Raw genomic sequence first — 27,315 nt, 5'->3', positions numbered from 1 at the left:
TCAATTTTAAAAATCTGAATAAATTTCAGGATGTAAAATGCTGTCCTTTTTTTTTTTTTACTTTTCTTTTTTTTTTTTTTTTAAAGTTGGAAAGAGTCTGCCTGAGTTCCTTTATGCTTTTCAGGCTCAGGGATGAGAGAGAGCGTGTGTACATGTGCGTGTCTGTGCCCATACAGTCGCTCAAGTGGGAAAAAACCCCGTTTGCGGTTCACACAGGAGGAATTTCTGATGGAGACAACAGTGCTAAGCAGAAAGGCACATCCTGATCTCTAGCAAGTGAGGGGCACGCTGGCGGACACACGCACACAACACATACTCTCCGGGCGCTCTGCATAATACGTGCAAAGCGCTGCCCTTTAATGAACGTAACCTATGGTGGCTGGGATGCAGCCGGCCAGACCTCACCATTAATAAACTGGGAACATTCTTCTCCTTTTTAGTCCCTTTCAATGCCAGCCCTGCGTTTTGATCTCCCTTGAATGCTGCTCCCCCTCATTTGGGGCTCCAATTCTGAGAAGATTTGGCGCATTGTTTGAGGTCGCAGGATGTCGGATTGATTTCGGAGCTTTTGTATTGACTCCGGGCTCCTGAATGAAGCTGTCATGTGTGTCTGTGGTTGGCTAGCAGGCTGTCCGGCTGCAAGCTGTGCCTTCCTTTGTTGTTTAGGCCTCATTGAGCTGAGGGAAGAGGCTCATTTCAGGGTGATTTACCACCACCCAAACACCAGCTGTCTGTTGTACTGCTGCTTGCCTCCACCTTGGATTCAGTTCTTGTTTCCCTTCCTTTCCCCCCTTCTCTCCCACTCTACCACTGTAGGCACTTGGGTACTGGTTCTTCAAAATGTGTGTATCACCCTGACAGAACAGCAAAAAAAACCAACATAACAAACACTGAATGTGTTGTTCTTCCTAATGGCGCTTATGCAGCCATGGGGATTTTCAGAGTTTGCTGTTGCAGTGCTACACATAGGCTCAAAGAATGATATCCCACGTTGGAAGGGACTCACAAGGGTCATCGAGTCAGCTCCTGGCCCTGCACAGGACAGCCCCAAGGATCACACTGTGTGCCTAAGAACCTTGTCCAAATGCTTTTTGGACTCTAGCAGACTTGAAGCCTTCTCTGGGGTGGTTCCAGTGTCCGACCACCCCCTGAGTGGTTGTGCCAGCTCCCCGGGGAAAAAGCTGCTTCCAGTATTTTCAATTGCTGTTGCTCCGAAGAGAGAAAGGCTAATGAAAACCAAGCAGGTTAGAGCCCAGCTGGAATTGTCCGCTTCCACAAGGTTCATGGCACAGTGCTAAGCCAAGCCCACCTCTGGATCTGAGCTCTCCAGCCACAGACTTGGAAGACAGGATCCTACCATTAATCCCAGCCAGCAGCTCCAGAGCAGAGAGCCTGGCAGCTCCCTGGAGGCCGGCCTGTGCCATGTGCCTCCTGTCTGACTCCTTTAAACGGGGCTGGCAGCTCCACACGGGATTGCTCTGGGCAGCGCCGCAGGGATTTCTGTGTGCCCTGCGCCTCCCCTGGAGCTGCTGGCGTGAAGCGAGTTGTGACCGACCCTCATTTGACTTCTGGGTGATGCAGTTCGGCGTTTCTCGACCACAGGCTGTTAAAACTGGCAACTGCTCAGCTCCTGTCACCCGTGCAGCTGAGATAATTAAGCCTGTTACTATTATTACGGTTTTTCTTATTTTTCTGCACACTTTGGCCAACTGCTGGAGCCCCTGGTGCAAGGAGGTGGGTGAGGCCAGCCAGATTCCCTGTAAGAGGTGGGATAATAGTACATATGTCAAGGAGCCTTCTTGCTCTTTTTCCTTGGGAAGGGTGATGTCTGGCATGGATGTGAGCCAGCAGAAGGCAAAGCCATCTTCCCTGTTGGAAAACCTCGTGCCTGCTTCTAAACGGTAGCACCTCATGTTATGAAAAGGCCAGGAAACATAGAAATTATTCTCCATTAATTAAGACCAAACATCTATACCCAGTCAGATGATTCTCCTTTCTTTGTGGTGTCCTCTCCTTTCTGCTCCCCGTAAGCATCAAGCACTGCTGGATGAAGGAAGGAGAGTAATATTGGGAGGCAACAACCACAGCAGGATAGCCCCAGTGAGGTGTTTTAAATTTCTTAACAAACTCCTTGGGCACTAGAAACTGTAAAGTAACATACAGATAAACAAACAAAAACTCACTAACCCTTAGCACCCTGGAGGGCTCTGTTTCAGATTGCTGAATAAAAGCTGAAGTTGCACATGCATGTTTAATGTAACACAAGGCGTGTGCTGTGGAAAAGCGTGCTTTCCTCTAATCTGGTTCCAGACAGAAGCATCCAAACAGAAGCCCCTTTCCCTATCCCCACTGAACTGCTTGGTGTATGTGAGGAAACCCCTGAATGACAAGGCCTCCATCTGCTCTGGAACAGAGTTGCGACTGGCTGCAAATGTTGTCCATATGCTTTTTTTTTTCCCTTTTGCCTTTCAACTTAGCTGCCTAATGTTAGACACCTATCTGCAAATTAAGCATCTGCTCATAAGGATCTTTCCTAAAATAAGGTGGAGGTAGTAGCTGATTCATCCAATGCACATTTAGAGAGGTGCATCAGCAGCTGGAGGAGGAGGTGGGATTATTTTTCCAGTGCATTGCTTTTGTTTGGGTTTTCTTAGGGAATTGAAGAGCCCCTTCATTCTTGTGCTGACAGAGAAAAAGAAGAAAACTTTCAAGTTTTGGATTCATATTTCCCTTGTATTCTTGATTTTCCGGGTGGTTATGGGCAACATCTTGTGATTTCTCTCTGTTAAATAAAACTGTTTGTACTTCCATTTGGACAGGAGAACATGGCCATGGTTTACCATGAGCCCAGGTGGCATTAGAGCCACAGAAAGAGTCTGAAAATGGGAGGTTTCTTCCTTGGCTTGTGGTTAAAAAAGGGCTGGATTATCTTCTTTAATGTAACAACTTTGCAGCAGACAGTGGGACAAGCTGAGCATCAACGAGACATATGTGAATATAGTTTCCTAACCACAAGTGTGTGTTAATGCTATAGCCACTCCAAGTGGCCTTTTGGGAAATGTGTGAGTCTCTCCTAGGTCATTTTAGAGCTCCAGGTTGTCTCTTTTGCTGTGGGATATCTAGAAGGGGATCTGTGGTTAGACAAAGGGGTCTCTCCCTGTGCCTCAGTTTCCTCTCCCTAACAGAGTATTTTAATACACTTGCTTTAGCTTATAATTAATCATTTCTTTCTGAGGAAAAAAAAAAAAAAAAGACTTTAATAGATTACAGACCGGCTGTTGAAGGATTGTATTAATGGGGCTGGAGTGAAACACCTTTGACAGATGGGAGCCACAGGCAGAAGAGACTGAAGTAGTCCCCTGAAAACCTCAGAGTTTGACAATTTGTAATCAACAGCTCAAACATGAGGAATTTTGGGTGGTTATCAAATTAAACATCAGTACAACCTTTTCATTGTCTTAGTTTTTTTCCCAGCTTCTCTTTTGGAAGGAGAGAAAAAGATAATTTCTGTGCATTATCTGACCTTGCTGGGACTTGTGAGATGCTGAGCTCACCACGTAAGAGACATCCCCACACCTGGCAGGTTGCAGGCTCTCCCAAGGTGTCCAAAAGTTTATCTGCCTGTTTTTAATTCCTGCCACCAAGGGTCAACTCTCTGCTGTGCCCTGACACTGAGCAATGGCTGCAATTCCCTTTAATCGTGCCCTTTCCCTTCCTCATCATTTAGGGCAGAGCACTTCCATTTGGCTAAACTCACTGTGTTGGGATCTCCTTTTCTAAATGAATTAATCCATCTGCAATCTCATGACTGTTCCTGGCTGCACACGAACAGATTCTCCCTCTGTTCCCCAGCAGATGCCAGGACTGTGGACAGCAAAAATCTGAAAGTAGGCAATGTCTTTGTGTGCATGCCTATGGAAAAACAAATAATTGTGATATGTTTGTCGGGACTCCACTGTCTCTTTTTGACTCCAAGGAGTTTAAATTCAAGGAGCATTTTGACCAAGTCTGGAATCCCAACTCCTTCCTGCCATTGTGATTTATGAAGATGTCCAGGTTTGATAAGCAACAGAAATACTTTGGCAAAAAACAAAAGTGACTCAAATAACCCCCAGAAAAGAACCCTGTTAACATGAGGAACCTTGCTGCTTGTATCACAGTCAGTCTGACAGATTTCCAACAAAAAGAAAGGTGTCTGAGCTCAGCTCCTCTCTCAGGCTGTTGGTTACAGGTAAAAGGAGAGTGAGTGGACTCAGTTTCTTTGCAAATCTCTGTTGGTTTGAACATCAGTCCCTGAAAGTGTCCAAGGTCAGGTTAGATGGGGCTTGGAGCAGCTTGGTCTAGAGGAATATGTCCCTGCCTAGGGCAGGGTGTGGAACTGGGTGATCTCTAAGGTCCCTTCCAACACAAACGTTCTATGAGCCTATGTCACAGACATAGCAGAGTCTGTACCAGCAGTGTTGGGTGAGAGTGTGCTCTTGGATTCCTGGCCTGGGTTTAGCAGGGGTGATGTGGACCCACTGTTCTACTGAGAGCAAGTCTCTCCTGAAGGCTTCGTTTCACCAAATCTGGGCACGCTGGAAGCAAGTAGGCATTAACTTGGTAAAGGTGGACAGAAAAAGTAGTGTATGAGTTTTTCCTCAAGTCACTGCAGTTTGGTATTTGTACTGATATTGATATTTAATATTTGAGCATGCTAGACATGTTCCTGTTCATGCAAGTGTATGAAAGACAAGGGTTAAAATAACTTGTTTCTTTTCAGCTTTGCTTCCCCCTGCCTTTTCCTACACACCTTGATTTCCTTCTGCCTCTGTGTGACTTCCCTGATGTTGAGATATTATCCTTTGGGGAAGTTTTCTTGGCAGTTTTGGATCTCCCACTCTGTGAAACTAGAACCTGCCAGCAACACAGGAAGATTCCACAGGCTTCCCTAATGCTCTTTCTTCCACTGCTCCTGATCACAAATACAAGCCTCTTGGTCTTCAGTGGTTGAGATTGTGCTGATGTTTTTCCTTCCTTATCTCTTATAGGGAAAAGTCATTGGAGATGCAAAACTGCTTATGAGTTGTGGTTGCAGAAAAGGGAAAAGTTCTCAAGTGAAAGACTCAGATCAGGTCAGTCAATATGTACCTTAACTGGTGAAACCTAAGAATGTCTTAACATCTGGTGGATTTGATCTGTGTTGTTGCATATCAGAGTTCCTGGACACAAACAGAGTCCTTGGTATGATTGACAGTGGTACAACATTACTGTTTGCATGTTTGTTTTTTGTAGAAAAACCCTCAAGCAAGATCAGGGATTCATTGCACTAGATGTTAATTCCCTTGCCTGGCTTATTCCCATCTGGCTTATTTATTCATGAATTCTGTTTCTGTATAAAAATTCACTCCAGGCAATGCACTTTCTTAAAGAATATTGCATTTCCTTGCTGGCTAAATGCATGCAACCTTTGGGCTCCTCCTGTAGCTGCCTGGATGGGTGGTAGTTCATTACACGCTTTTGTTCTGGAGTGACACCATCACAAGGACATTCTTTATTGGGGTTCCTCATGACAGACATGTAAAAACTTGTTCACAAACCAATGGCCAGTTTTCAATATTCATTACTTGGAATGAATGGCCCCTTATTCTAAAACTGGTCAAATTGGCATTGGTGGGATCACTGGTAGGGTTCAGTAATTGCAAGTAAGTTGGACTGTGCTTGGAATAACAGCCAGCTGGTGGTCTCTTACTCCCCCCTACCACTTGGCACTTATTCAGACTAGCCAAGTTCATCCCTGACATTTTTTTTCTTTTGTTCTTATGGCCTCCTGTCTTTGTAGCTAAAGATAAGTTTGAATCTGGAGGTCATTCTTTCCAAAGAAGAAACAAAATTTGATTTGAGCATAAACTTTTTATAAAGTCAGGTCATGTGTTACATAAAGTTACATGTGGCAGAGTGAAGCAGTTGGTCTCAATTAACAAATAACTTTCCTCTCTAATATATCTTGTGGACAACCTGTGACAGGGTTTAGACCTGAGGCAGGTTCAAACTGTGTCCATGAAGCTCCAGAAACCCCAGATAACTTCCTGGAGGGAAAAAAGATGAAATCGCAGGAAGAAAAGTGATTTTCACCTTCAACATGCATGTCAATCAACTTTAATTGCTAACAATGTCTCTAAGCCTTGTTTTGCTAATGTTTGAGATCTGAGAAGATAGATATAGAGGATAGAGATATATATGATATAGATTTATTTTATCTGTACACCTATCCATCTATCCATCTAGCTGTCCTGCAGTATTTTCTGTTGTGAGCAATGTTGGTCACATTTAAATTTTTTTTTCTAGAATTGAGTCTTTCCTTGATTTGCTTCTTTTTGCTTGGGTACCTTTATTAGAATTTTCAAATTAACAAATTAATTATCATGAGCTATATTGTCAGTTTACCATCAAGATAAGGATTCATATTACTTTTCTTTAAAAGACTAGCTTCCCATTCTCTCAAATGCAAGCTTAATATTCTCATTTTGAGGTTCTAACACATCAGGAGAAAACTAATTTAGAAATAAACACTCTTACTAATCTTAGTCTTTTGTATTTTGAAGTACTCACTGGTTGAATCACTTTTAGTTTATATGAACACCATTAAAGCACTGGTATCATAGATTAGAAATAAAGCTGGAACATCTTGATTGCAGAGAGGTTTTACAAATCACTATTTCTAACAAAACCTGGGAAGTAGACCTCAAACTTGCAAATGGCAATATTTCAATTAGAGTGTAGGCAACAGTTTTCAGAGGGGGAAAAAAACATCCCATTCTCTTTGATGTTTTCTGGAAGAGTGATAAAATATTTTTTGCATTCAGTTACTTCCTGAAATCTAATTTTTGATGCCTAATGATGTGTTGACCATATCAGTAGCTCTTTATTGGCTGTATCAACACAAACTATTGGGCAAGTGCTTGCTTCAGAGGCTGTAAAGCTCATTCGTCATGCCCCTGGCAGGGTCCTGTCTATATTTCAGGGGAAAGGAGGTAGATGGGGAGGAAACCAGTACAGGAGGGTGGGTGGCAGTGTGGAATATTTGTCTGTGACTGCAGGACCTGAGCTCAGCTTATAAATTGTCCCCTGGGCCTTGTAGATAAACACAGATTTCTATGGTGACATCGGCTGGGAAAGGCAAACACTTGCCGATGATTGTAGGCTAATCCTCCAGGACACTAATTGCCAGAAAGCCAAGGAAGCATTATTTTAGGAAAAGCTTGTTTCACTTTGTTAAGGGGAAAAACAGTGCACTGAGTTTAGTTTTGTTTGCAGAGCTCTACCCCCACCTCTTGCTCCCTGTCTCAGATTTTAAAAATTTACCTTCATTTTTTGTTATTGTTATTGTTGTTGGGGCCTTCTTTTTCTCTCTTTTTTTCCCCCTAACTTGCTTTGTGTTTCACTCTGATGCCTCTGTAAAGTTTTGTGAAAATGCAACTTAGTTTTCATTTGCATGAATGTATACACAAATAGGTACGTGGTTTTTATACCATTAGCTATTTAAAGGTTTGGGCTTAAAGTCACCAACTACTTTTCATCTGACAGTTTTGTGAAAGGTGATGCTTTGCAAAGAGTTTATTTTTCTGTCATTCTTTCAAGTCAATTTGGAGACTGGCAAAAAATCCTGAGCACCCTGCCCCACTAGGAAAAATCCCCAGCTGAATCAAATCATAACCTCATTGCCAAGGATTTAATTTACCAACATTTCTTACTTCAGCCTGGAGGAGATTGAGGGGAGACTTCATTGCAGTTACAACTTCCTTGTGAGGGGAAGAGGAGGGGCAGACACTGATCTCTTCACTCCAGTGAGCAGACAGGACTTGAGGAAACACCATGAAACTGAATCAGAGGAGGGTTAGGTTGGATATCAGGGAAAGGTTCTTCCCCCAAGGGATGCTGGCACTGCCCAGGCTCCCCAGGGAATGAGCACATCCCCAAGGCTGCCAGAGCTCCAGGAGGGTTTGGACAGCACTCCAGGGATTCCCAGGGTGGGATTGTTGGGGTTTCTGTGCAGGGCTAAAAGTTTCACTGGTGGATCTTAGTGGTTCCCTTCCAATGTAGAATATTCTGTGATTCTCCAGGACGCCTCTAGAAGCAGTGGCATTTCCTTGACCTGAGTCCTGCTTCCCTGAGTTTGGCAGTCAAAGACACCAACTATCTGCATGGTATTTTCCATGGTGCGAGTCACCAGTGTGTAAAATCTGGACCTGTCAAGGGCAGAAGTCCAAACAGGCTCACGCAAAGCTGGGATTTCACAACAGGGACAAGGACCCCAACCTTCCTGTTGGGTTTGCACCAGACCAGGAGAGGGACTGGTGTTCTGTGGGCTTCCAGTCCAAATCAAGCCCTGCATCATGACATGGGAGGGTTAAACAGTGCAGTATAAATCCCACAAAAGCTTTGAAAACCCCAAAGGGAAAAGAGCTGAGTGCACTGAAGAACTGGAGTAGCATCCCCTGTGGATGGTCTTGAGGAAGCTTTGGGTCAGTGAAGCAGGATGACTGAGAGGATTCTCCAGAAAAAGCCACCTCTTGCCAGCAAAACCCCCATGTCCTTGTCTGCCTTTGGCACCGTTTCTTGTTGTTTATGTGCTTTGTGGGAGTAAAATTTATCCATGCTCTGAGGCCCAGAACCGAGTCTCTGCACCACAAGCATCTTGCTGTGATTGTAAGGTTCATATATGCTCTTTGGAGTGCTTATTAGACTCACATTAGTTTATGCTTCCCCATAATGTTATAAGGTTATAATGTTGTTTATTATTTGAGGTGCATTGTTGTTTAAGAATGACAGTCCTGGACGAGGATTTCCTTGGGCCAAGTAGCATACTAACACAAAGAAGGAAAGATGTTTCCCAGGGAGAAATTTCACTTGTGTGCTTTCTGAGGAAAACAAAAATGCAATTTAAGAACAGGAGGGAAATGTGTGGGTGGGCAAATAATGTGCATATTAGAGTTATGCATAAGGTTAAGAGCCAGAAGTAGCAGAGTGCTCCATATCCTCAGCACGTGCAGCTCTGCCTTCTGAGGGTTTAGTTTTATTTGCTTTCCATTGCTTCTCCCAAAAGGTGGGTGATTCATCTGTGTTTAACTGCTCTTATCCTTTGATTTTCAGTAGTTGTTGTTGTAGGATTTTTTTTTTTTTTTTTTATTTTTCCCTCTTTGCTTAACTTTTCTGGTGGTTCCTGTGAGTTCAAGTGTTACTGAGAAGTCAGATCCCCTTTTCCTTCTGTGTGTTTGGTCTTGGTTTTAATATGACAAACGTATGCCTCCTCTGGAAATGGTATCCATGCTGCAGAGTAATTATTTAGTGAATGGTGGATCCAGTTCATGTTGGCAAGGATCAGATTAATCATTATTAATCATGACCCCTCTGACAGTAACCTCATCCTTCGCCTAAGTGCTGCTCTTTATTAAGAAGTAAAAGCTATTAGAGAATGGTCGAGACACTGCTTTCGTTGCACCAGCACAGGGCTCAGGACTTCTGGCAGAAGGCAGAGGAACTCAGTTCAAAGCTAAAAATAGATGCACATGGCCCATGTTCCAGAAATGAAATAGGCAGCTTCCCCTGTGGGCTGCTTCAGCCTCATCTGAGTGTCCTCCTTTCCCCTGAAGCCTCATGAGATTTTGACTCTTTCCAAAGGTTGAACTCAGTGTTAGGGATTAAATAATCTCTCTCAGACTTTTTTTTTTGTTTGTCTGCTAATTTGTTTTTCTTTTCAAACTGAAGAAGATTCCAGTATAATCTAATGCATGTGTAGTCCTTGCAAGGACAGGATCTTAAGATCCATTTTCAGATCCTGGTTGCAGCAGGATTCAGCAGCTGGTGGGACTAACCAGGAGTTTAGCTCCCTGGGACTTCAGGTGCACCAAGCAGAGCCTAAATCAAGCACCCTTTTTAAGGATTTATGGATTCCTTGAAGAAAACAGTGTGCTGTTGAGGTGAGGCATGCAGTGATGTTCATCTTGTGCAGAACTGTTGTGAGAAGTCAAATTTCTCTCTCAACATCACTGGACTGGGGTTTGCAGACTTACATGTGTACATATATACATCAGAACAGAGCTTTCTGTCACCAGAGATCTTTGAGATCTCTGACCTCTGAGATGCTGAGAGCAAACACTAGTTTAATTCATAATTATTCTGGTTTCCCTAGCAGCTACAGATTCTTTTTAAAAAGATGAGGCAATGGTATCCATTGATGTTGTCATCATTTCAGCAAAAGCACAATGACTTAAGTACTGGACTGAAACCAATCTCCACAACCTTCCCACCCCACAAAGTCCACCTTAATTAGTTTTTTAAATGTTTTCACTGACTGTGTGGAATTTCAGGACAAAATACTTTAGGACAGAAAAGGAAAGAAAAACATCTTTGGTCTCCATCTAGCTCTTCATTACCTGGCTGGTAGCAGTAAAAAAAGCAGGAGCAAACCTTCCACTCTATTTTGATCTTTGCCAAAGTTGTTGTGGGAATTACACTGTTTCATGGTTGAAGGAATTTGTAGAAGAAGGAAAGTAACAGCAAAGCTGAAGGGACCAATACAAATTGTCTGGTAAGCTGGTGTCAAATTTTACATGTTCAAGGCTACTGATAATTTTCCATCTTAAAACAACAGGGTGAGAGTTTGTAAGGGAGGAGGGAAAAAAGTGTAAAAATAAACCCACCTCTTTAAATATCTAACTGGCCTGGGCTGAACTGTGTCAAATCTAAGTTCTTTTGAACTGTGATATCTGCCAAGGGTGTAGCAGAGGACTGAAACCAAATTTTGGAGGATCTGCCTTAGCCTTGCTGGCTCTCCCTTGCATTCTTCCACTTGCATTTCTTCCAAGAAATTCACTGAGGCATGAAATGAAGGAGTGCAAAGGCTCCTGTACCTCATCTGAGCAAATCTGGATCACACCCCCTCAGTTAATGTTTCTCTCTGCTAAAAGAAATAAGAGTAATAAAAATAAGTGAAAGCGTTGGCTAACTTGGAATTACATGGGTGGAATGAAGCAGGAGGAGAGAATTGTAGGAGTGAGGGCATGTTTTCCACCATCTCCTGTGCCCACGTTTATGGCAGAGTTTGAATCTCTGCTTGAAAAAATCATTGGATTCTCCACAGGTTATAAAGACCTAAAACAAGAAGTAAAATTCAGAGAGAGAGGCTGTTAAGTGTCTGAGGTATCTGGGCAGTAAAGGGCTCTTAAAAACATTTTGCTGATTTAATAAAGCAGGGTAGAAGATCATACAAAGAACTTGGAACTGTAGGAGAGTGTTCCAGTCATTGAGAATTCATAGAAGTGTTATATATAGCACCACTGATAAACACATCCCTTTTGGCTCTGGGGCCTGTTAAAAGCAATCCTTATACCTCTGTCATTACACTTATCTAGACAATTACATTTTTAATGTTCAAAATACTCATGTAATACTTGTACATCTTGTTCTTCCTGCTACATCAGAGTGTTTCCCCCTTCCATGATACAGGTGTTGTACTTAGCAAGATATGGATCATCTTTGCTTTTCCATCACTTGCTGCTGGTGGTGCTCCAAGGTGAAAGAAGCTTCACTTGGTGAACCAAAAATGCTGTGGAAAATTTAATCTCAGAAATGTTTTACAAAAGCTGAAATCCTCTTAGGGGTATCTGTCTGGGGACAAGAGGTGTTTGAACAATAGATTCCCCAGATGCCTTTTCTCAGGACCCCCCAATTTCATACAGCAGTTGTGTCCAGGTAATTGCTGGATCTGCTGCTGAGCATCTGCATTCTTGGTGATTGGGAAAATCTTTTAGTTTCACACATCTGTTGAGAGGAATTGAAGCAGTTGTGAAGTGGAAGCCAGATTAGTCCCCATTCCTTGTATTTATGTAAGTTTTAGAGCGATAATATTATGGAAGAAATTTCCTAAATGTAAACTTCTGAACAAAAGAGATTGAGGTTATGGGTGTCCTCTGCAAGTTCAGCTATGGCAGGTTTGTCTTGCAGCAGGTTACACCTCCCTTCACACAAAGCCATTTGTAAGCTGACATTTCTAATGACCTTTTATAATCACCTATTTCCTTTTCTCACTCATTTTATGAATAGTCTTGTACTCACTTCAAGAGTTTTCCACCTTGTGGTCTCCTCTTACTGTTCATATTAATTCCAGAGTGGGTTGGGCTTCCTGTAAAGTGTAGCACAGTGTAGACTGAAGTTCAATAGAACCTTTCCTTTCTACAGGAAAAGGGAGACCAAAAAACTCATACTGCCCTTTCTTTTTGTTGCAGAAAAAGCTTCAGAAGTGCAGTCAGCAAATTGCCTTTTTTCTTTTTCTTTTGAGGCACTTCTGAATGTGTGCATTAACACAGTGCCCTGCCCCTGTTCAAGACGTAAAGATTGGAGCTCTGACCTTTTCTAGTGAGTGATGATCCCATGGCACTTTCCCTCCTGAGTTGGAGCTGGTGATGATGTTTTGTCCAGGCTCTCATTCAGGATATGCTTTCTGCCAACTTTACTTGACCCTCTGCCATCAGTGGGACATATAATTCTTGACTTCCTGCCCTAAATTGCTGTGTACTGCCACCTTGCATTGATGGGACCTTTGTTCCACCTTGGAGGCAGCTTCATTTTGGTGCTGGATGAAGGGAAGCCATACTGTTTCCAAAAGCAATTTGAGAGCCCTCTGAATGAAAAGTGTTGCTCACATGAAAAATATTATTGTTATCAATTGTCATCCCCAGCCTCAAATGCTGAATTTGAAAGGGTCATTTATAGTCCACAAAGGCAAACTCGTACCAGCGTGTTAAAAGAGAGCTGAAGCAGATGAAGAAAATGCTGTGTTGTGGAACTTGGGCTTTGAAATACCAGGGAGAATTAGTAACTGTTTTCTTGTTTTCACTGATCCTTCTGTGTGGATTGTGAGGGAAAGAGTGATCCCATACCCTCTGTCTTAGCAGCTTTACCTGCTGTCAGGAGACTCAGCCAAGGCAGGAACAACATGCAGGGGGATGAGGAAAAGGTCTGAGTGAAGATTTGGACTTGTTGATTTGATAATGACATAGGAAGGAGAATTTTCCTCATTATTCTCTGATATTCTGACTGTCTCTCATGAAATGACAGAATCATAGGATGTTAAGGGGTTGAAATGGATCGTAGAGGCCATCCAGTCCCAGCCCTTCCCTGCCATGGACAGGAACACCTCCCACCAGACCAGGTGGCTCAAGTCCTTATCTATCTTTGAGAACTACCAGGATTGGGGCATCCACAACCTCCCTGGGCAACCTGTGCCAGTGTCTCACCACCCTCACAAGTAACAATTTTCTTCCTGATATTGAACTTAAATTTCTCCTTTTACAACTTGCAGCATCTCCTCCTTGTCCTGTCCCTGGAGCTCCTGATGCAGAGCCCCTGCCCAGCATCCCACTGGGCCCCCCTCACATCCTGGAATGTTGCTGTGAGGTCTCCACACAACTTTCTCTTCTCCAGGCTGAACAGCCCCACCTCTGCTGCCTTTCCCACTCTGTCCTGTTCCCATTTCCCCTTAGCAGATGGCAGCATGTGAAGACACCGCAGCAGGGTCAGCCTCAGCCAGACACCTTTTAGATGACAGATGCCACGTGAACCCAGATCCCATCTCCTCCGAGGTTCATGCAAAGCGAGCGGCCTGCTCAGAGCTCCTGAGAGCTGTGAGGTGCAAGGGAAGTGCAAAGGCATTGTGGAGGGTGGCAGATGGAGAGCAGGACCTGCCTTGTTGGTTGGAGTGTCGTGCTTGAAGCTTTGTGGAGCACTTCACGCCTGTCTCCGTCAGCACGGGCGCAAAATGCAAGCCAAGCAGAATGGTGGCAGGTTGCACCCTCCTTTTACTGACTTTGTACCAGAGTCAATGTCAAGACGATGAAATTCAGGTCCTGTATTTCAGCAGGTCATCTGTCTGGAATTGTACCCAATATGTTTGCTCTGCATTCAGCAAATATTTGGTTCTGACACTGGTTATACATGGAAAATGTATTCAGTTAAATTTTCCATCAGATCTGGCTCTTGGGGAGCTTGGTTCCGCTGTTGGGTTGACCATGGTGACAGGAACATTTTGCATGGCTCCATCCAGATAAGCTTTTGTTCCTTATGTTCTTTTGCTCGCTGCTGTATCCTACTTCATGGCTTTCTTCTTCTTTGTCACGAGTCTGGTTTGGTAAGTGACAGTAGATACATGTATACCTTGGGTTTAAAGCCTCCTTATATAGGCCAAATCAGTTTTTAAAACATTACCTCCTGGAAACCACTCAGAAACTCTGTCAAACAGAACTGTAGCAAAAGTGGTCTTTGTAGAAGAAAAAAAAAAAATCCCTCGTGCAGGGGAGAAATCATTCAAGCTGTGGTTCGAAAGTCTTTAAAGCAGGTGGAAAAAGAAGAGATTCAGTGCCTGTGGAGTCAGCTCACCCTTCAGAGATGCTCAGTCTGTCACAGGTTTCCCACACAACCAGTCGTGATTTAATTCCTGCAAAACCTCATCTCTCTTCTAAAGAGAGCAGTGAAAGCAGCACTGATATCCTTCATGTTAAAGACTGGGGAGTACTTGGATATTGGCGTGGGGTAGGGATTGCCTGAGGTAGGTTAACTCTAGTTTGGAATATAGTACAGCTCCTACTAGCCTCATGACAGAGGGATGTTTTATTCTTTTTCTTTTTATGTTGTATCTTAAAAAGAAACAGACAAAATTGTGATCTAAAGTAGCTGGAAAAGAATAGGGGAAAAAAACCAAAAAACAACCCAAAAAGTCATATGATTCGGTGCAGGAATAAATCCCCTTGGTAACTGGTCCCAGCCTGGAGAATATATTCACAGATGGGTTATAAACCCTCAGAACCAGCCAACATAACCTTAACTAACACAACATTACTAAGGCACTGCTGTAATAGGATCATTCTGCTATGGCTCCTGGGCATGTTTTAAGTGTCATCAATTTAGTCTACAACTGGAGGCTGTTAAGTGCAAAACCATTTTAGCAACTGCGTTTTACATGCAGGAATGATTGAATATTAATGGGTTTTCTTTTGTTGAGGAAAAACACAGAGAGGAAAGTCACGGGAAACCTCACTGTCTGTCCCTGAGTAGTGAAGTTCACTTTTGGAAGACAAGCAGGATCAATCTAACGGCTGAGCATTGTTGTAGGAGGCCAGGAAATTGACTCTCATCCTCCAGCACTGATCTCCTGTACAAACTCAGCCAGGTTATTTCACCTTAGTTTTCCTCCTCAGCCTTACCTCTCTAAGGAGGTGAATTATTTGACAGAGTAGTTATTTCACCCCCTTTATGGAAGGAGTTAGTCTCCACCTGCACAACACTGAGACCAAACAGGAAAAAGCTATGGGGGATGTGGCCCAGTGTTTTGTCCCACCAAAGATGCCCATCTTGGCTATTTTGGTAGCAGATGTTAAGCACTTTATAAAGAAATGTTTTGCAACTGAGTGGGAAATGTGTTTGCCTCACCTCAAAGCTGGGGTCAGAATAGAAGATAAAATTAACTTTGCCAACCCTGTGGGCTCCTCAGTACTCCCTGAGCTGCTCGATCTTTTACCATGTCCTTTGTTGGTCAGGGGAAAACAAGTTTCCATTTGGATATCTGTGTTGTCTATAGTGCTGTGGGGCAAGACCTGTGTGAGTATCCTGAGGCTGCCTGAAATCTCTGTGCACAAGATGACAAGGAGGTGGTAACCACTTTCCACCAATTTTGAGTTACCCAGTGCTGCAAGGTTGGAGCTGTTGCAGGATTTTTGCAGGCCACTCCTGTGGCTGGACTTGAGATGTCTGGCTGAATGAGGTGCTGTCGAGGCACCCATGTCTCCCTGCACTGACATTTTTGGGAATGGAGGCTCTGAGTTGAACACTGGCTATCCTCATACCGAAGTTAATTGAAATCTTTCTCTCAACACCCTCCCAGAAGGTCAGTGGCTGTGCCTAGAAAACAAGGGAATGAATGAATATCATAATACATGATGCAAAAGCTTTTATGTTCTCTTTTTATCATTATCAAATCATGCTGAAGAGGCTGCAAGGTGAAGAAACTCCCAAGCTGCATTTCCAAGAAGCTGCTAGGATGAAGACAGGGCATTTCAAAATCAATGCTAAAGCTTGCGTTCCAAAGAGCAAAAGGGAGAGTCATTCTAAGCTGCTTTACTTCTCATCTCTAATTCCCCATATTCATAACTTAAGCCCTGTCATTTGGATTTATCCTCTGTGGCCTGCAGTGACACCAGGAAAAGTCCTTCTTTTTAATTCTGTGGCAAAAAAAATAGCAACGCTGCAGGGTAGGATCATATCCCTCCAGAAGTTTAGGGCTTAAATGTTTCATGTTGGGCACCAGATTTTGCCATCTTCTGCCCCTCCCAACAGTCCCCCTCCTCCTTCCTCTGCTGTTGTACATCAATCATCCTCTTTCCTAAAGGCTAGGATACAAACAGTGTAATCCCAGAGAGAAGGGATACTGATACAGCCAATCCTGCACATGACTGTTCCCCCGTCCTTGGAGATGCCATCGCTAAATCTAATGACAGGATTTTGCTGATGGGAGTGTTTCAGCTGGGCTGGAGAAGGCAATTAAGAGCACGGAATCTAAGAGCCCATCTTTGTCATTGCTGGGAGAGCAGCTCTATCTCCGTCCACTTCTCTTTATTAAGTGGCTTTCTAAACTTCTCTTTCACTTTATTACCTCTTAGTTTGTCTTATCTTGGCACTTGTAGCATCATAAACATTTTCCCTGTGGGTAATATTTTTAATTATGACCTGGAAATCTACCTTAGATCTGACTCAGCCAATCCAACTGAACAATTCATAACACATAAAGGTTTGGTGTTAATTAAGTAATTATTTTTAAATAATTAGGATTCCTATATATATTGTTGTTGTTTGGACAAAACACTACAACCTCAAATGCTGTTCTTTTAAGAGGCCTTCAGAAGGGGTGCTGGGGTTTATTGGGGTTTTCTTTGGTTTGAATCTCAGAAATGTGTTTTGAGGAGGCAATGTTACTTGGCTCTGGAAAAATCCCAACACGAATATTCAGGAACTGAACCATGGCTGACTTCTGCAAAGTCCAGGCAGTCAGTGACAGCAGCACAGTCTTCCTGCTCCTGTGTCTGCTGAACCAGACTTGAGATCACATTATATTCTGCTGGCAAATTTGGGAACAGCCTTTGGTGGGAACCACCCAGCACTTTGTCTCATGTGCTAAGCCCTTAATAAACCCCACTATTACTTTTTCTAACTCCCCTCTGGACTTTGAATTACACTGCAGTGAACATAACACACGTGAGTAAGAGCTTAAGGTCTTTCTCACTTGGGTGGTCCCATTAAAAAGACCAGGTTTGCTGTCTTGGCTTCAGAGCCATTCCAAACACCACTGCTATTTTTCTTCCCCCAGCATTTCTTTCACCTGCCTTTTTTTATTCTTCTTTTCCTTTTTCTTTCCATGCCAAATCTATTAATATGTGTTTTAACCAGTTAACTTTGGAACCAGAATATTAACTGCATAAGAGGCAGATTTATAAAATATGTATTGGAGCAGGGACTATAAAATGCCCCCAATTTTGTAGCAGAAAAAAAAAAAAAAATGTATAAAGTGCTGAGTGAAAATTGAGAAGGACCCAACTTAAATCTTTGAAAATCACTGCCAGTTCCTACGTGCTGTATTTATTTTGACTTGGAAGGCTCAATCCAGTCCAGATGAGGTCATTTGGTTGGGAGTACACGTGTCCATGCAGAGCCAGGAGGCAGGGAACCCTGCAGGATGCTCTGGCTCCAGGGTGTTGAGCTGCCAGGGTGCAGCGGTGGGAGCAGGGCGGGCAGACCATCTGTGTGTTGATCCTGGCATCAGAGCACGGCTCTGGGATGGAGGTGTTGCAATGTTCGAGTTGATTTCTTTTTAAGGCAGGCGGGACAGTGTCGCTTTTGTGCCCTCAGCTGTTTGCTGGATGGGGTAAATAGAGGCAAAGCTTGATGTGCTCTAATAACCTGGGGACAGGGGAGTATATTTAGGTAGGGGTGTTCTTTGGTTACTTGTTCATATGACTTCATGCAACAGAGAACCTGTTATTTTATTTGCCCAGCTCTATCTTTGAGCTTGTCGTGTTTAACCCTTGCCCTCTCAGCACCTGATACCTGCTGAGCACCATTTCACTTTCTCCTCCTTCTGTTCCTTCATCTTTCCTTACTCCTCACCAACCAAGTTCAGTATCTGGGCCATTTGTGTATAAGAAATGTCCCTTTTTTCTCTTGGAGTTCCATCTCTGCTGCTCAGTGCTCCATCCCAGCAGGTGGGGAATGTCCTGTGTGCTCCCCAAGAAGCCTTGTCTGTCTCACTGCCCCTCTCCCCACCTCCCTGCCAGCAGCTTGTTTGCCAACACTTTGCACGAGGAAGCTGCCTCTATAAAAATAAACCGTGCTGAAATCTGAGAGAGAAACCACGCCAACCTCACACTTCATTATTGGTAATGTCAGCCTATTTGATTTCCATTTGCAAACAGTAGCCTGCATATGTTCCTCACCATGTACCCCTGTCTCCCTGTGCCTTACTCTTTGAAAATCCAGGTTCCCCTTGCATGTTGCTAAGTCTTCTTTGTGGTTTGCTTGCTCTGGGCCACAGACACCCCTGCTTCACAATTAAAGTGTGGAAAAAGCCTGTTAAGTCCCTGATTTAATTGCCTGGTTACTCAGGACTAACACAAGGTTGCCATCTGCAACAGGCTTGAGCCTCTTCTCCCACCTCCTTTACCTTTATAAGATTTTACTCCTCGCAGATGGCTTTTATTGCTGATTTACAGCAGAAAAAGCCAGCAGAGACAGACCTGTATTTCCTGTTTCTAACCCCAGTGTGCACTGCCATATGGGCATTGCCTGGGGAGGGCTGGACATGCAGACAGCACTCCTCTGCACCTCCAGCATTGCCTGGCTGTTACGTTGTCTGCCCGGGCTGAGGACTTATGATGAAACTTGATTTTCCAGGAGAGGTCTCTATTAAAAAAAAAAAAAAAAAACAGAAAAAGGGAAAATGGTGAAGGAAGACAAACCAAGCTTTATATCAGTAGGGTAAACACTGCATTGCTGCCCTCAAAACCCCAACCCCTGAGCTGCAGGTCCATGTCTCCATTTCACACAGGGATGAGTCCTCAGATGAGTCCTACAGGTGCTGGCAGCAACAAGGGGCCCCCCAGGAAGGCTCAGGGAGGGGGCATGTACCCAGAGCTTGAGGAGGAGCTGCCTGTATTGACTTTCACTCGATTTACTGGAGCAATTGAGTTTGTCAGTGAAATGTGAGAGGGGCTCAATCAGCTGTCACACTGAGACACTCCTGTCACTACTGTCAATAGCTTCGAGTTTCTGATCCTTTCTCAGATTAGCTCTGTGCCAGAACATCAAATGAAAAGCTGTTTGGGGCATGGGGAGGGGAGAAACTCTAAGCAGTTATCTAGGAATCAGTTTACAGACTTCAAAGCACTGCCAGGTTTATTCTGATGGCCTATAGCAATGTGCTGGGATCCTTAATGCATTTGGAGTGTAATGTAGACTCTCCTCTTCAGCCCCATGTTCACCCATGGACTGGGAGGCAGGAATGGAAGAAAAAGGAAGGTGTCTCTCCCAGTGACCCAAATGGCATGCAAATGGCCTGCCTCCTCTGGAAGAACTGCTCCTTCTCTTGATGGAATAAGTTGCTTCTCTTACTTTTCATCCTGGAGGACTCCTCTGTGCTTCTCTCAGCACCAAAAGGAGACTTTTTCTGGTAGAGCTGGGTTATGTAAAGGCATCACCTCCAACAGGACAAGAGTGAAAATAAGTGGGACATTTTTGCCATGCAGAAAGAAGGGAAAGTGAGGGAGGTTTAGTGAGCCCATTTGAGCAGTTTTTTTAGAAGTGTTGGACCTCAAGTGTGTGCCTTTCTCTTTCTATAATATGGCAAAAGCTTTGTAGTTCATGAAGTTCTTCCAAGACCTTTTCCTTGAAGTTTCACTGGTTGGATCTGAGACAGCCTTTATTGAGAATCTTCCCATCATGAGATAAGTCAATATGAATGAATGAATGAATGAATGAATGAATGAATGAATGAATGAATGAATGTGTATCTTTTTGTAGGAAGAATAGGCCATCAGGAGACTTCTTAAAATAAAAAATACTTCAAGGATTTCAAAACTCTCTTTTCTCTGTTCACACTAAAACAGCTTATGGCAAGGTGAACTCACCCATTTGCACAGAAGCCAAGAGGGTAATGTTAATCCTGTTAGAAAAATAATCTACCACCAAAAAAATAATAACAGTAGGGATGGAGAAGGAGTCCTTTTTAGGCCAATTCACTGAGTAATTCCTGTGAATTTAATCTTTTCTTCTTAGGGTTGCAATGTTAAACATTTTGCTATCAATACATGAATTATAAAGATTACTATTTTCCTTTCACGTTCCTAAAGACGTTGAAGAAGAGAAAAGCTACATTCTAACATTATAGATAGAGGGCTTTGTCCTTTAGAGAATTCTTCTGTTTTTTGATAATGTTCTCTCAGAGTGAGGCAGTGTCCATAGAGAAGGTTATCCATGTTCAGAACCAGCCTAGAATTTTTCCTTGAATGTCATTTTAAAAATTCCATTTCCCTGCCCCTTGTTACTCAAATCCATTAGCTGATTTCTTTTGACTTCAAAACATTAAAAAAAAATAAATTAATCTGTTCCTCATTCAAGATCACCACTATCCATCCCAAGTAGAAACTGCAACTACATTCCACTGCTTAAAATTTAAGCAACTCTCTGTCCAGAGCAAGTTTTATCTTCTCTCCTTCTCGAAAAAAACCTCAAACCCAGCCCAGTCCAGAGTGTGATCTTTAATACCAGAGGGAGCCCTGCTTGATTCCCTTGGTTTCATGAATGTGAAAAGGCCATGGAGAAGTATGGGAAAGGTATTAGGAAGAGGGGAAAAAAAAAACCCTCACCACATTCTCCTTATAGAGTATTTCAAAACGAATGCTGGATACATACCTTTCCATGACCTTTTCCTTAGATTAGTGCTATAGGCAGCTGTTGTGCTTGTATTACACATTCCAGTGCAGGGACTGAATCTCCAGTAAGGTAGAGGGGGGGTTGGTGTGTGTTTGAGTACACGTGTGTTTTTTACTCAACCTGTTAGCCAAAGGTCTTCCATGTTGGTTTTAGCTCTCTCTGTTTTTTTCAGTTTCCAAGGGGAGGTGTGGCTGTTTGTGCACTTTGTTTATGTTCACAGGGTGACAGGAAACCTAAGAGCTTTTAGTGAATTCAGATATACTCTGGGAGAGGTGTGAATCTCCAGCCATTTGGGTTTAAAAGCTTTCATTAAGTCTGAGAATAGAGGAAGAAAATAAACATCTCTGTGCTTTTTAGCTGCAAAGGGATGAAAGGTTCTCAGCCTTGTGGGCCCCCAGGATGGATGCCTACAAAGGGAGGAATTAGAGGAGAGAGAAAAAAGGCTGGAATTGCAGGGGGAAAAAAAATAATAATCTTACAGCTACTGCTCAGGTTGTATTTGGTCTTCATTTTACCGAGTCCCCATTGAGCAGCTGGCCTTGGTAAAACCCTGATGGAGCAGAGCGAGCCCATCATGCTCAGAATGGGCTCTACGGGAGGAGAGATGTGTCTAACAAAGACATGAAGGCGGCTCTAACAAAGGCATGAGGGCGGCTCTGACGACTCGGGCTAATTGCATCCACCCCCGCAGAAAGGGACAGAGAGGATGCGCTCGCCCCTCCGTGCTTGACCTGGCTGGCCTGGGGAGGCAGATGGGCGATAGCCACGGCGGGCAGATGGGATTCAGTGTCACCCAGGCGAGGTCTGGCCAGTGCAGCTGGCTGTCCCATGGCACGGAGTGAGAGGGGTTTGTCATCATCCGGTGTAAAGCTTCCCCTGCCTCTGCCCATCCGCGGGCTCCTTGGGGCAGGTACTTCCCCCAGATCGCGTGTTTGTGCAGTGCCTAATTGCAGATGCGAGGGTAATATAAATAATAAGGTTAAAAGTCACTCTTCTTGAGGGGAGGTGAAAAGGGAGCGGAAATGGGGCTGCTACTCAGCTTCCCGGCTTTTCCTGGAGTCAAAAAGAGAGTGCAAAGGGTATTGTAGGATATGTCGGAGTATTTAGTCTTGAATCATTTGCCATCCTGTTTTTATTCCCTTGCAGATATATTTCAAAGAAAGTGTTTAGATGGAGCTGATGACCTCTCTTATAGCTGAGGTTGCCTGTCACTTCCTATGATAAGTCCTTGATTTGATTGTTTGGGCTGTGGCAACCCCCAGTGTTTGAGCTGAAGCTTCCCCTCCTGCACGCCAGACTCCCTCCGAGTTCATTTCAGAGGGGGATCTTCAGTGCACTGCTAAAACCCTGCTGGCTTTTATCATTTGGGAAGAGGATTCCTACTTTTTCATCTTTAAATCTTTAAAAAGCTCATTCCAGGTGTCCTTAAAAGTGAGGGTTAGCTGTGAGATGAAGTGGTCCCACATGCTGGGCACTACCCAGGGTGCTGCCTCCACTCCTCCCCTAGCACAGTTTCCCCGAGAAGCAGAGGCAGTCCTGCTGTCCTTATCCTGGAGAAAAGAAGGATCAGGGGACAGCTCATTGCTCTCAGCCTGAAAGGAGGTGGTAGTCAGGTGGGGGTCAGGTTCTTCTCCCAGGGAACCAGTGACAATGCAAGAAGAAATGGCCTCGAGTTGCAGCAAGAGAGGTTTAGGTCAGATATTGGAAAAAAATTCTTCAGTAAAATCTTTGCCCTGCCCACACAGGCTGCCCAGGGCCGTGGAGGGATTTAAAAACTATGTAGATGTGGCACTTGAGGACATGGATTAGTGGTGGCCTTGCCAGGGCTGGATTTACAGCTGGGCTCAATGATCTGAGAGATCTTTTCCAAATGAAATGATTCTATGACTCCCTCTGTATTACGGACTGTGTCAGCATGAGCTGAAAGTAAAGCCCAATCTTAATCATTCTATGATCATTCCAGCAACAGCCATATGATGGAAAACCCCAAATTATTAGGGGAAGTAGCAATGAAGTTGCAATTTTAGGACATCAGAGGACTTGGAAGACTTTGTGTGTTGCGCTCTTGGCAGACACAATCACAGGTCATAGTGATGTTTTTCCAGGAGCCTGTTTAGGTTTTCCCTCATGTTCCAGCGATATCAAGTGATGCTAAAAGCATCATTGTGAAAGAATTTTCTGGAAGAGTAAGTTATCCATTTTCTGGCTGTTTTTTTTAATTTTTCTGGTATGTTTATTTGTTGGTTTTTAACGTGTGTATGATTACATGAAAGTTCTTGTGCTTTGTTCAGTACTCAGACTGTTACTGTTGATTCATTATAAACCAATTGCCAGAAGAGAACATCACTGGCTCCATGGATAGGTACAGCAATTCCAGAAATTATCAGAAATTATCAGAAACTACCTGAACAGAGTCTGAATGTGGCCATTACTCAGGTATTGATGGCAGTAGTGGTGTTGTCTCTGATTCTGATCCTGTGCAAACACCATCTGGGTGTTACAGAAGTTACACTTTGTTGTGGGGCATTACAAGTAAATAATAATTTACTCAAAATAGTAATGACTATTTCTATTTTTCAGTTCCTCCAAATGTCTCAACCTGCATTTCTCCAGATCTTGTACAATGGCATCTGAGTAGAACAAGGGCCCTTACTGTTCTTCTGTAACAATAATAAGGTTATTTGTTCCTTACTCATTTTCACTTTTCCTTATCTACCCAAGATGATGAGCCAAATTGTTTCCTGCTTAAATCTTTGCTGTACCACTGAAAATCATTTTGAACTCTATTTTTCTGCAGCCTTGCTGAGTCATCCTGGAGCTTGGCTCTGAGTTCCTAATCTGATAAGAGGCAGTAGAGGAACTTCCTAATCTCAGAGACTGGTGCCAGGAGTAATCCATTAGCAATCATGATAAGAGATTCCAGTTATTCCAACAACTCAGGCCTTATAGCTATTGAAAACAAAGCTTGCATTAGCATATCTATGTACATAAGTGATTTTGTCTATGAGATTTAAGGCTAAAAGTGAATGAACTTAAATTTTTCTCTTGAATAATGTAGATGTCCAGTGAGTGTTAGAATTTCCCTTCACCAGTGTTTTGCTTACTGCTGTGGATTGAATACTCACAGAGCAGAGCTTAAATGAAGATGGTCTCTTGTACTGAAGAATCCATTTAGCTTTGTTTTCAGCTGTCCCCTACTGGAGATGTGGACCTCTCTTACCCTCTCACTTCCCTCCTTCTCTTCATCTCCAATGACACTGGCATATTTTCCTTTTGTACCCACCAACATTTAACCAGTAATGAGAAAGCTGGTGGAACACAGTTTACATTTAGTTTCCACACTTAATATGTACCAATGAAAATCTTCCCATTCTTGCTCTGCCAAAGTTCCTAATTTTCCCTAATCATTTCAGTTTGCCCAAGAATTAATATTTGAATACTTACATCCTACATATGTTACCACTTAACACTCAGCTGGATCCAGAGGTGGAAGAACAATTGATTTGCATGGGCTGAGTTCTTGTTTGGAACCTCCATAGCCAACTCTTGTGACTTTTTAAGACTATTATGATATGAGGTATGCAGCAGTTTTTATTTTTTCTCCACCCCGCCTTTTTTTTTAATTTTATAAATTCTGCATCAGTACCAGTGAGTGATGAGGCTTAACTTATAAAGTCCCTGAAACTCAGAAGGCACATAAGTAGAATCTAATTTGCCTGATTTTAATTCAGTTTTCAAGGAGCCTGATCCACAATTCTCAAACATTTTGAATTTAGCAGTATTAGAAACTCCGTTTTTAATGCTGCTGTTAGTGGCTCACATATCGATATGATTTTTAATCCTAAATCATGTATGATTCCTTACCAAATAACTCTCTTCCATGTAAGCAGCTGCAAGACACACTCCTTTTAAAAGCTGAGTCCTCTTCCTAAATCTGCATTACATACCTTGACCCATTTCTCTGCTTCCTTCCAACACTCCCAAAACCAAATGTTTAAAAACTAAACTTTCTTAGTGGTTCTGATGACCCCACCTGATCTTTTGTATTACATACAAATAGGGGGTTTGCTCCATGTAGCTGTCTTTTCCCACAGAAAGAGAAAATTACATTTTCCATTCTCACATTCTAAAATAGCTATAAAAAAATCCGAACCTCAGTCTCTAAGACACTATTTGAAGTAAGAGTGACCTCAGATTTTTAAATTTTTTTCATCCAGTAGCTCCAAATGTATTTCTCTGGTTTGAAAATTGTGCTGACATTTGAATTGAGGTAAGCACAAAAAGGTCTTCCAATTTTCCTGCAGGATTCTGAAATAGTAGAAAGTACTGGAGTTGCATTTTAAAGATGTTATCTTCAGCAGCGAGGCTGACAAATCATTGCCTGATGCAGGCAAGGCGGCTGTAGATGCAATAAATTGAAAATTGATGGGAAACCAGTTACATTTGTGAGAACTAGCAGCAGTTCATATGATTTCTTAAAAAAAAAAAATAAAAATCCCTGCCTGCTGAGCAGGCATCAGCCCCGCCAAGCGCGATGGAGCAGCCTCCAGCCAGGTGCTGATAAGAATTTCCTGATCTCCCTGTGACCCCCATTGCGGGAGGCGAGCTGGTAGGAGGAATTAGCAGGGATGTGGGGGGATGAGAAGATGGTTTGTTTATTTCTTCTTGCTTGCAAAATGTGTGTGGCTGTCAGGGCCGATGTGTTTTTGTGACACTCGAGCTGCCTCTCCGGCGCTGCTTCTTGTGGGCTACACACTCATCTTTTATCAGGAGGATGGTGGCATGGTGAGAGACATCCTCTTCACAGAAAGTCAGCTCAGCATTGCTGCACAGGCATTTGGAGGGTCTTTTATTCCTCCTCTCTGAAGAACCCTTTGCCCAAATTTTCCTTTTCTTTTTTTTCCCCCTTCTTTTCTAAAGACTGAGAAATGCCTCAGGAATGCACTTGCTCTCTCTCCTTTCCCAGACTGGCTCTCCCAGTGATGTATTAATTAGCTGGAGCACTGCACACTAACGAGCAACTGCAGGCTGATCTCGTTAAACATTAATGCTTAACTAGAAAAGCAAGAGCTGTTAAAGATACGCCACTCAATGTCATCCATGTCCAAATGTAAAAGGAGTCAGCGGCTGAGCTGCTGGCACTTGTGTTTCCAGAGGGAGTGAGAACGGACAAGTGGCAAACTTGTCTTTTCCAGGGCCAGATGGGAGCACCTGGACAACAGAGGAGTTTCCATGCTTCTCTGACTAACTTTGACACAGAATCCAGCCCTCTGCCAGGGAACAGCTCTCTCTCAGGGAGTTAGGTGGGCAAGTTCTTGTGCCCACATTGCTTTTTCAGCCTTTTCCATAACTTATTTTTAGTGGTCAGGTCCTAAAACCATCACAGGTCTGCTTCTTACCCATTATTTAACCACAAGCAAATGGTTCAGGCCCATGTTTTTAAACATGAAAGTTTCATGTCAGGTAGTTACACCTCAATGGAGTAATCCAAATTAGTGGTTTTCTTCATTATTATTGACTTTGCTGGATATTTTAAGCAACACCACTGGAAAATATTGACCTTATCACCACTTAGTTTCAGTTTACCCTTGGAGGAACTTGTTAGGGCAGCTCTCGATATCGTGAGGCTTTGACTTTTGTCAGGGAAAATATCTTGACTACCACATGAGGAGCTTTCACAGTGTTTATTTGTTCATTAAACAACTGGAAATACTGCTGATTAAAGTGGATCAAGCCTGAGCCTCCTGCCCAAGGAGCCCTGCTCTCCTCCAGGCATGTGCCATTACAGCCAGCTGTGCACGAGTAGCTGCCATCGGTGGCTCTGCCCTTCCATTTGCATGGGCAAAAATGGGACTTTTTTATGCACCATCTTAATGGCTGCTACATGCAAATCAAACACAGAGTTTTGCATGGGTATCTAAGCTCAATTTACCATGGAGTTACCTGGCATAGCCCGAGTACAAGATATGTTTCAGGATCTGTAGCAGGTGTAGCAGCCTCCTAATTTATTCTCTGCCTTCACCTTCTCTCCAATATAACAAAGACACAGCAGCCAGTATTTTTCCTTAACATCCAGCTCTTTGCATCAAGCAATTTGATTGCAATTGATAATTCATTAATCATTTCTTATCTTAGTTAATATTTACCCAGCTTGCTACTGTGCAGCAAGGGTGATGGGAGGGGCAGGAGCAGCAAAGTGAAAGATACAGTCAGGGAAGTACAAAATGTGTGGGCACACAAAGTCTTGAGAAACAGACCTTCCCTTCCCTTCCCTTCCCTTCCCTTCCCTTCCCTTCCCTTCCC

At 43.3% G+C, this 27,315-nt stretch overlaps 1 protein-coding gene across 2 annotated transcripts in view; it reads left to right on the top strand.

Moving 5' to 3' along the window:
* Positions 1 to 27,315, top strand: part of SETBP1 (SET binding protein 1) — a 252,909-nt gene that overhangs the window by 30,195 nt on the left and 195,399 nt on the right. The window contains exon 2 of one of the 2 annotated variants that reach the window (XM_015614924.2): positions 5,031 to 5,114. The exons of the other annotated variant lie outside the window; for it this stretch is intronic. Coding sequence (XP_015470410.1) covers positions 5,031 to 5,114 — 84 coding nt within the window. The remainder of the gene's footprint in view (positions 1 to 5,030; positions 5,115 to 27,315) is intronic. 2 annotated transcript variants of the gene reach the window in all.

Source organism: Parus major, chromosome Z (genome assembly GCF_001522545.3).
Source record: "Parus major isolate Abel chromosome Z, Parus_major1.1, whole genome shotgun sequence".
Taxonomy (NCBI): domain Eukaryota; kingdom Metazoa; phylum Chordata; class Aves; order Passeriformes; family Paridae; genus Parus; species Parus major.
The sequence above is the reverse complement of the archived record's forward strand: the minus strand, read 5'-3'. Positions and strand labels throughout refer to the sequence as shown.